The sequence below is a fragment of the Lycorma delicatula genome, chromosome 2 (assembly GCF_047948215.1).
Source record: "Lycorma delicatula isolate Av1 chromosome 2, ASM4794821v1, whole genome shotgun sequence".
In the NCBI taxonomy this organism is placed as follows: domain Eukaryota; kingdom Metazoa; phylum Arthropoda; class Insecta; order Hemiptera; family Fulgoridae; genus Lycorma; species Lycorma delicatula.
Window position 1 is genome coordinate 38,012,571 of NC_134456.1, and position 11,584 is coordinate 38,024,154.

Consider the following 11,584-nt stretch of genomic DNA (forward strand, 5'->3'; position numbering starts at 1 on the left):
ATATAAACAACCACCTTGTTTGTATTTGTTATACAATTTAAATTGCCTACACTCATCTGCAGCACATGCACAAATAATTTTTTGTACCACTGAATTGATTTCCTACTGCAAAGGTAATAAGCCATCATTTGCTCATGGCGATCTACTCTTGACATGAACTTGTTGTACCCTATAACAGCATTTGTTTTGAAACATAGCCAGTATATTTCAAATCCTGTTGTGATGTAACTGACATTACATTTGTCAGTTACATCCATTTCCCTACATGCACTCCATTAAAAACCATTGATTTGTTTTCTCCTCTTTCATTTTGGCAGCCATTACTTCCTTAGGATTATTTTTTCTATTAGCCTTCCAAGTTCCAGTGCTATCTGTATTTTAATCCAACAATATAATTGCTAAATTAACACTATTGTAATAATTATCTAGGTACACTGCATGTCATTTACCTAACTTATCTTCAGGTAAGTGACATACAATTTTCTCTGTATGTCCTACTGCTATATACATCTGAAGAACTTTCATATACATGACATTTTTGTATCAGTCTACTCAGTTCAGTCATCATATATAATTTTAACCCATACTTATGATGTTCAATTTTATATATTGTTTAAATTGTAGACAACCTTGCCAAAGCAAAATTGCTTTGTCTATCAATAATAGTTCTCTATCCAGATAATATATAGTTTTCATTTTTGTATTAAAAAAGTCTATGACAGGCCTTATTTTCCCCAGACGGCCTCAGAGAGCTTATTCAGGTAATCATAAAATAAGAAGAAATCAACTCCTTGACGTTATTTTCTAAATGCTGGAATATCAAATAATGGGTCTGTTTTCCAGTAGTCAAGACAATTCAAATAAATTGTAAGAGACCTAAAAAAATTTTTATTTCCTCTAGTGTAATGTTTTTCCACTGAGTAATATGAGAATGTTCACTTGTTACTGAGATTATTAATTAATAACTGAACAGCATTTACATTTGTTTGGTTAACAACCGATTGTAAAAAAACCATCACCTATAATTAATTGAAAAAGTCTATTGGTTTACCTTCTCCAGGAATAGGCACCAGAATTCCGTTCTGTAAATTTAAATTTTCATATCATACCTGTGTTTAGCCATATTATTGTCTGATGTTTGGGCCACACGCTAGAAGAAACTGGTGGTGCTGGGAAAATTGCCCACGAACCAGAAATGAATAAGGTCATCTTTGTTATCAGTACTTGTACTTGAACTTCAACCATCAAGATCAGAATCAGGATTCCAATCATCACTGCCACTGTCACTGTCTTGTAAATAATGTAATAACCTAGTATCAGTTACTTTTATTTGAAAAAGATTGTGTGTATTTGATGAAGGTCCTAGATTGTTACTCATTTTCACCAACACAATGTAACGAAATCAAAAAGAAAACCATGAAACCACATTAAACACTATTAAAAGCAGTTATTCAATAAGGATGTGAGACATTAACAACTCTACACACAATGCTGACAACAGAATAAGACAGGAAACAAAATGTGGGATGACCACTCTGATCAGAGTGGGCAGTGCTAACAAATGTAGTTGATGCACTTCGATCAGAGTGATCGGCAGTCAATCTGTTAGTGTAACCATGCCTTTAATCAAATGTCTCTGTTAATCAGATATCATTTTGCCCATTGCCCAGTTTGGTCCAGATAAACAAGGTTTTATTGTTTACACTTTGATTTCATTACTACACTGCATATGAACCTCACTCACAGTTTTATATATCTATGAAAGCTGATGTTTTATTTTTTTATTTAATTTATCCTCATAATAAGTAAATACAACATTAATTAAAATACACATTTTATTATACACATTCAGTATGCAAAAAACATACATAATAAATAATTTCCTGATTACATACAGATTAATATAATACAGATACAAAAATTATCTTTCCCATCATACAAAAGGCAAACATTAATTGTAAAATTGATTATTGTAATTAATTACAATATAATAAATAAAATTAAAAAAAAAATATTCTAACAAAAACACTATACACAATAATAATCTAAAAGAAAATGTATATGGAAAAATATACTTTTTATAAATAAATCTCAAATAGTCATAAATAATTAAAATAATATTTTCATATATTTATATGTAAATATTACATTGTATGAATCGAAACCAATTAAAAAAATTTTACTATAGATTAGATTAGATACATTTATCCCAAAAATATAAAGCTAAATATTAAAAAAATGTAAATGATGAAATGTCTTACAATATACTGAAAATGTGACTTCACAAGGCTACATGATATTAAATCAATAAGCATATCTGAAACAAAAATCAACAGGCAACAATAAACAATTTTTCAGGACAAGAATTAATAATGTACAGTAATATTCAATTTATTATGGTTAAATAAACATTTCTTTATGTTTGAATCAAGAAAAGAATCTTCACAATAATAGTAATCTTAATTTAGCAAGATTAATGTGCTATTTGCATACTAATCACATGCCACATTAGAGAAGTTACTTCTGCTGTTAATAATTACAACAATTATACCAGTGGAGGTCAACACGTTTGAAAAACATGTTGTGAACTACAGGTAAACAAATTACAATTTCAATAATAATGGTTACTAATTTATACCGAATGCATTTTGTATAAAAAAGATTTTAAAAATAACTTTACAATTTTACAATGCAAGATGTACACTGAAGAAAATCGCCTGTGACATGAAAAAATTGCCTTTGACTTACTTTCATTCTCTTTTTTACCAAATTTTCTCATATTTTTATTCTGGAATTGCACCATGACAGCAACAATCCTAATGAGCAACATCCCTGTTGTCTAACTCATGAATTCTTCTTTTCTCATACGGATATCCATCTTTTGATCTGGTTGTTTTTATTAATATTCAACTTAATTTTTGATGAAATTAGAGAAATTTATAAAGTTTGTAAAATAAAGTACAGATAAAATGCTGTTCTGTACTTACACTAAATATTACCTAGCCTAAAATAAACCAGCAGAGTGATTAGAGCCTTGATAAAAAATAGTGTACAGCACACATTTTCTTTATTCGATATATTTAACACATTACAATTAACACTTGTATAGTAAAGAAAACATTATTGCAAAAAAACAAATATAAACATATATCTCTTTAGACAAGAACAAAAACTTTTCTAAATTTACTCCAAGTGTTTTCTTGATGTTAATAATAACTGTAATAGTAACAGTGGTAAGATTAATAATTTATATGTAAAAATAAAGATTGTAATAATGGCAGAGTTTAATCAGATTTTTAACTGAAATTATTTTAATTTTCTCCAAATTTTAACCTTTACCGTTTTTAATACATTTATAAAAAAGAGAATAGAATCATTTATAATAAATATGGAGTTGAAAACAAAGCATATTCTGAAAAGTGTCTTAACAGTTAACTGGAGAATAAAATCAGCACATAAATATTTTTTTATCAAATATTTCTGGTGCAAATGTGCATTTTAAGTCTTATCAACCACACAGACCAGAGGCATTTGATAATTTTCTACAATAGCAATAAACAAACAATTCTTTTCAATATAGCATCCTTCAGTTTAGTAATTATTCCAACAATATCCAAACTTTGATCCAATCAGAAAAATGTGTCAACCTCAAAAATATCCATTTTTTCATAAATTATGTCACAGACACAAAACTCTTTTGAGGAACAATTTTTTCATGTTAAAAAGCAGGATCAAGTCTTAAGATGATAATTCTGAAGAAATGGTGAGTATGAAAGCAATTCAAAGAGTAATTCAAATAATTTTGCCTGTCCACTTGCTGATGTGTAAGGTGCAACAATGTAAAGATAAAAGAACATGTTTTCTTTACTAATTATGGTCATATTTGCTTGATTCATTATTCAATTACTCTAATAATGTTGCAAGATTATCAGTTTACAAGATAATCAATTAATATTATGCTATGTGAATCCCAAAAAAAAGTTACCACAACCTTTCCAGCCAATCCAATGGCTTTTCCCTTCTTAGAGTACTAAGAGCTAGAGTACTAACAGCAGCTTCTATCCATTGTTTAAATATTGTTCTTTTCTTCTATCATTAAGTGATGAATCCACATTTCATCAATGATTATGAACTGACACAGAATTTCATTTGGATAATATTTAAACAGCTTTAAACCTTACATGCAAAGACAGCCACACAATAGAGTTCTTGATAATGAGAAAATGTAGCAACTGTATTGTTGATACCTTTTTAATGAGCATATTTTATGTAAATTCAGTAAATATTAAGTTGAAATAATGTCAACATCAGAAATATTGTGTTGTTTAACAATAATTTCCATGATGTTATCTATTTTATTTGTGGAAATGCCATCAAAAATAATACACAATGTTATTTAAAAATACTTCATCGCTGTTGTCACAATTTAACAGCTCATGACAGACTAGAAAGATCTTTTTGGAAGTATAACAACAACCAGGGCACTAACTTTACTACAATTTGAAGTATCACCAACTTTTCAGTTAGAATATCACAGCATGAACCAATTGAACTATTGCATTCATTTTGTTAACTCTTTTAAGTTAATTTAAATTGTCACATAAGTCTATTTTAATTTCTGTGACTTACGACATAAGACATTTCAGCTGATGTTGACAACCTTTCCAGTTATGGATAACAGTATCAACTGATTCAAGTCCATTTAAATGTGTTAACATTTCCTAACATTAACGTATAGCTTAAGTTATCATCACCATTGACCGACTGCATTAACAATTCATGCGTTTCTGTAATTATTTTCAAAATTTCATATTATACATTGCTCATGTAAATTATTCATTGTAAATGGAAATGACACACACAATGAATTTCTCCAATGGCCGCAGCATATGAATTGCACAATACATAAAGAAGCTCCTGATGGGATATGAAGTACTGGGGTTTCCTTTACAAAGTGGTATCAATTGCATGTTGATAAAATTCTCTGCAGCCACACAATTGTAAAATTTTTTATAGAACTTGGAAAATTGGATTCCACAACAGAGAACAGTTGACCATCAATGATTCTAATAAACCACACACTTTTTTTAACCTATTTAAACCTAATTAACTGATATCCATTATGTATCTGAACTAAGGTTTGTGAATGTTTAATATGCACAGTACAATACCAATATACTTTGTTTAAGAAAAATGTACTTCTACTCTAGACATAAGAAAAAAAAAACAAATCTATGTTTAATGAAACAAACTTCTACAAGTGATTTTTAAAAATTCTTTGTATAAAGAACAAGATAAGAGTTAAACCAACATATTTACCAAATAAATTTTAACAGGATTACTTACTTCATAAATTAAACTTTGGTTTTTGTCAACTGTAATAGTCTATGAGGTTGTAATTGAAATTTTGACTTATCATCTGAAGGATTCCGAGAACTTGGAACCTTATTATGTTCACTTTTTTGTGGTATATGTGCCATCTTGTCACTAAAACATATTATCATGACCACAATACTTAATACATATATTGTAATAAAATATTACTTCATATTATTTTATAAAGTATAATAATTATAATCAATCATCTGTGAAATCCACAAACCAATATTAAGTTAATGCCAGCAGATAAGCACATATGCTACACACATATATTAACAATAATATTCAGTTTTCCCATGTTGATTCAACACACATTTTATAGAACATTTAAATTTAAAAATTTTATATTTTTAGGATTCTTAATAAGGATGCATAAGACAAAAATGTTTTACATTTATTTACACAAAGTTTGATCAGATGCTTTGTGCACAATAGTTCTCTGATATTTTTATTACAAAAAAAGGCTTATGATTAGAGACCGGATTATATGCATTTGCATATGCACTTGCATATTAAGCCCATTCTCACTGGTAATTGAATATTTTCCTTAAAATCTAGTAATGATCCATATTTTCGCTATATTTACAATATTTTTCAGTATGGTACCTTGTTAATAAATGAAATCGTTTGTTGTAACCAGCCAAACCTATTAGTTGCATGGCTCTTAGAAGCCACGGAACAGTACCTCTGAGTGTTTATGTTTACAAAAGTAACAAAATGTTAAATAATTGTTAATTATCAAATTTATCAATATGTTATTCAACTACTTACTAATTGTATGCTGATTTTGAAATAAAAAAAATAAAAATTACTATTTTTTTATTACTTAAAGTTGCATATTTTGACAATTTTCATGTATATTTGCAATCACATTTTAAGCTTTTTATGTTGCACATAATCAAGTCGATACTTATGATATACCCTTATGAAACAAATACAAAGTTCATAAAATGACTTAAACAATTTTTTAACCATGTTAAAAACCAAAGTAGGGACTCTTATTACATACGTAAATAATTTTTTTATTAATTTTAACTCAGTCTTTAGAAAAATTGACATGCATAGAGGCAAAAAAAAAACAACAGTTTTTACTGTATGATACAAAACTGAATATGCCATTTTAAACCTTCATACGGTCAGGCACAATCATGTGCGAAGACCAATAACCTATCCATGTACATATACAAACAAAACAAGGTTAGCATTTATTTCAAGTAAATGTATAATTTACTTATAACATGAAATATTTTTAAGTATTTCCTAAACCCATTAGTTAATGAGCCATTTATTTTCTGGATATCAAAATCATTTTAATAAAATGTCATCTATATGTAGGACATTGACTGTAAATCAGTAAAATTTCTCAGCTTAATTATTTTAAAATGCTGCTGCTTTTTTTATTGATAAATTCTTTCCCTCATTATCACCTGCTGCTTTTCAGCTTTATTCCACCACAAATTTTGTTAGTAAATAGTAAAGATGCCCTATAAGTAAATACAATAGTTTGACATAACAAACTGAAAATTTAATTATTAAATGTTTTTGATGAAGAATAGTGTGAAAAAATATATATATACTGTTCTATTCATTACTTATCTTCTTATAGTTGTATAGAATTCCATAATTTTTGAAAATGTTTTCAAAATAAAATGTAATATATATTACCATGAAAGACCAATATCTGGCAAATGTCGACACATACCAAAATACATTGGTAATAGACCAAAATATTTGCTTATTCGAACCTTTGCTGGTATATGTTGACAAACACAGATAAGTTCTGGTTGGGGTTGAGAATTAAAAATAAAAAAAAAATATTAGAAATTGAAAAAAAAAATCACCAAACTCCAATCTCTAAGGTAAATATATTATCACAATCTCCACAATTATAAAATAAATTAATGAAATTTTCAGCATTTTTTAAACTGAAGGGGCTGCCAGTCAAACGTATAGAATATGTTAACTGCATGGATGAACAATAATGGTACAAATAAATGGTTGGATGGTTTGTCCTTTGTTCAATTATTTTATAAAAATATTTTTATCCCACCTTTCATCATCAGTGCATGCCACATGTGGTGAATTTGATTAATCGCCTTTAATGTTGGAGAATAACATATATAATTTGTGTATTTAATGTTACTTAGAAAACATTAACGAGCGTAGGTTATGTTCAGCTTAAATTTAAACTTCTTTTTTTTACGAGGGTTTCTCATAATCTATTTAACTTAGAAATTGGTATTGGGTGGCTTTTTTTTAAATTTCTAGTTATCATTTTGCCCTCTCCCCCAGAGCTTATCTGTGTTTGTCGACATATACTGGCAAAGGTCCAAATGTATAATAATATAAGCATACAATTTGGTCTTTCACTGACATATGTGGTATGTTGACATTTACCGGAGAATATTGACATTCTCTATCTTCAGTCATTTGTAGTAACATATATATATATATATATATATATATATATATTTATTTAAATAAATAATTTTCAAAAATTATTAAATTTGATACAATGCAAGAAGACTAGACAAATAATGAACCCCCTTATATCTGTCTGCCCACGAAAACAAAGAACAGGAGTTGGCTTTTACTATATTGGTTGCTGTTAAACAATAACACCCTAATGTTATCAGATGAGCAAATAAATAATTTTTGTAGTAATTTATCATGAATCAATTAAACTTACTCATGATCAGTAAATAAAATAACTTAATTTTATTTTTACTCAAACTAAACAAGAATTAACATCATGAAGGTAATTAATAACTTTAAAAAAAAGAAGAAAAAAAGACATTAAAATAACTATACTTTACTACTATTAATACTATATATTGTACTACATACATAATATATATTAACATAAAAAATATTATATAAAGTTTATTTCTTACATATTATAAATTATTATAATATACTATTTTTAAAGTAGTATAAAAATTATGTTTTATAAAAAAATGTGTTATAGTGTTGCCATTCAAATGGCTAAAGAAACGTACCAGAAAAACAAAAATTATTTGATGTTTTAATTAATATTAAACTATAAATTAACAGATAATAACTGAACCGCATAAAATGTAAAATTTTCTTGTGGAAATATAAATAAATTATGTCTAGACATAAAATAAATAAATAAAGTTGATTCATTATTTGGCTGAGTGTTATGTGTTATTGCATCTTTTAATTTCATCAAATAAATACAATTCAACAACAAATATTAATGTTCAAGTTTCCAAACATTAAGTACTCAGGACTGTTCTTAATAACCCTATTATCTTCAAATTAAATTATAACCGAAGATAAATGCTTAAGTGTGCTTTTGTGTATTTTTTATAAACCCAAAAGCAAGCCGAAATAAATGTGCTTAATATGGGTTTATGCCACATCAAGCATTAAATATTAAAGGGATATAGATGTAGTATTTACCTAATGACTCTATATCCGTTCTGATCCGCTGTATAAATAACTTCTCTAAGGACAAACCCATCGTTATATGAAAAAGAACCAAAGACTTCAACACCAAATCTTAATTCATCTCTATGTGATTTTAGATTACTGACTTGATCATCGACATCCGTAGAAAAATAATATCGAGCATTCCTGGCTGAATTTTGTAAGTCTTGGCGTATTTTTAGTTCCTTTTTCGGATATCCTTGCGTTTGGACAATAAGCAAAACCAAAAAAAATATTTTACCCTAAAATCAAATAGTAACAAAAATCTATATAAGAATTTGAATTAATTTATATTATATGAATAATTTTTAGAAATACAGATTTAAATTACTATACGGAAGAATATGATAAAATAATTATTTTTATTGTTAGAAACAATTATAAAAAGGGTAATAAAACTTCCTTTTTTGTACACAGTTCATTCTACAAAAAAGATGTAACCTTTTTTGAATTTCAGAAAAGATGACTTCGTGCTAAATCCATTAATGATAAATATACACTCTATGATTATGCCTTATACTCCCAAATGGATTTAAACTTGGTTAACAATAAGGAAAAATTCCTGAAGTGAAAATCACCTAATCTCTCAGCAGTGCAAAACTATGTAATTATTTTTACAGGAAAACCATTTAAATTTTGGCTTTTCAATTTCATATGTGTTTCCTTATTAAATTGTTTTTTTTAAAAAATAGAATGTAAAGGTTTAAGCTTCCACAACAACTCAATAAAAATAAATATAGATATAGTATGATCTCAAAGTAAAAGTATAAAATAGAATATACATGTTAACACACAAAAAAAATGCATTCAAAGTTTTAGGCTTTCTCCTTATTTAATACACTGAAATCTTAATCATATGACAAGGCCTTACACAGCTTGGCAAACTTAAAGCAAATTAATTGTTCTAATTAACAACAAAGTCAAGTCTTTTTTAAGAAGTTACTAGAATAAAAAAAAGAAAAATTTCTATGATTCTTTGAATCAATTTTTTTTATGTAATGTATTTTACATTATTTAACTACATCACATCTAGTCTATTATTTGTTACTGTTTCATAATGGTGGTAATTATTAATTTTTCATTAACACCAAAATGGTGCCCGATTACAGTTCCTACTTGAAAAATGAATTTTGTAGTGCATGAAAAATACCAAGCCTGAGACTCAAACCCAGAACCTTCCAAATGAAAGGCAGTTATTACCATTATGCTATGATGGTTGTGAAAATTGCAACTGCTGTATGAAACGAACCCACATTCAATTAAAGGAGCTATCTAATGTACCGTGACAGTATTCTGCACTAAAACTTATATTTTTAAAAATAAAACATTAATTTAGGTGCATGTTTTGTTAATTTTTTGGGAGATTTTTTAATTACACATTACAGACACAACACAAATCTATTAAACATCAACACCATCATTATAACAACTCAACATAATAATGTTTTTAACTACAATTCTCAGATCTCAGATAAGTATGAGTGTAGAATTGAAGAGAGTAGGCAAATTTCTGAACCACCTGGTTGATTAACACAAATAAATTAGCATCAGAATCAAAAACTTGTTTAGATTATTAACTGCTTATTATGTGTAGAAAAGTGGTAACTAAAATATTTCATAATAGCTGAATAGATTGAACTACAATGCAGAAAAACAAGCATAGTAAGCACATTTAACTTATTAACTGAAAACATATTAATAAAATACAACAGTGAATGCATAAAATATTACTTACCATTATGCAACATAATAAATAGGTAAATACTAAAATACAACTAATAGTTTATTTTTAAAACTCAGGTTAAATGTGACTAATTGATATCACTTTCACCTCTATTAAATAAAAATTAAAAAAATATATATCTCAAGTTATACAATTAACTGTTTATAGTCTACTGAAGTCATCTGCTCAATGATAAACAAATATAGATAAACATATCATGGTGGGATTAATGACTGACCAGTTGACCATGCTTGCTACAAATGGGAAGCTAACCAGCCTTCTTTTATTTTCTAACATCCACATCGTGACTTATTATTAAATAATAATATCAAGAATTAAACAGGATAATGTTCAATCATTGGTAGAAAAACATTAGTCCCATATAATACGGAGATTCCAATAAAAGCTCGTTGAGAAAATGCCAGTACATTTAGTTCGGGTAACAAAATAAAAAATATACTTTATCAGTAAACTACAAACTTTAAATAAGTATTCTACTAAGCAAAACATCACTTACGCGATAAAGGATGCGGTAAAAAAGATAACTTTCTTGTCGCTTACAGATACGGACATAATATACTAAAACACAGAGGGTAAATAATAAAAACACAGTACGTTTTAACGCAGAATAAAACTACAAATGTCATATGTGCAGTAAAAATAATGAAATCCTGTACAACGTATTACATTTGAGGTTAGGTTGTGTAACACTAGAATTTAAATAACTAAGACTAAATATTTTTCGAGAAAAAAGTAAAAAAAATCCCAATTTTGTTGCTCTCATACGTAACAAAAGTAAACTGAAATAATCAAAACCGAAAAAGACAAAAACAATTTCTAACTACGTCCAATCCATATTTTTATATATTTTTTTTTATTTATTTTTTTATATTTTTTAACCTCCGGGTCCACTGTTACGTATTACTTCAGAGGATGAGATGAATGATTTGTACCGTGTGTGAAAATGCCATGCCTGACCGGAATGGAATAATTAGACATTTTCAAGTTGTATTTTACTAATAACAAACA

At 27.5% G+C, this 11,584-nt stretch overlaps 1 protein-coding gene across 1 annotated transcript; it reads right to left on the bottom strand.

Annotated features, from left to right (window-relative positions):
• Window positions 1-1,817: 1,817 nt before the first annotated feature.
• Cpr51A (Cuticular protein 51A) lies at window positions 1,818-10,998 on the bottom strand. Its single transcript, XM_075358729.1, has 4 exons — window positions 10,568-10,998; window positions 8,806-9,074; window positions 5,347-5,487; window positions 1,818-2,317 (listed from the first exon to the last, which is right to left on the bottom strand). The coding sequence occupies exons 1-3, from the start codon at window positions 10,568-10,570 to the stop codon at window positions 5,355-5,357; spliced, it is 405 nt and encodes a 134-aa protein (XP_075214844.1). The 5' UTR covers window positions 10,571-10,998; the 3' UTR covers window positions 1,818-2,317; window positions 5,347-5,354.
• Between the last annotated feature and the right edge of the window lie 586 nt (window positions 10,999-11,584).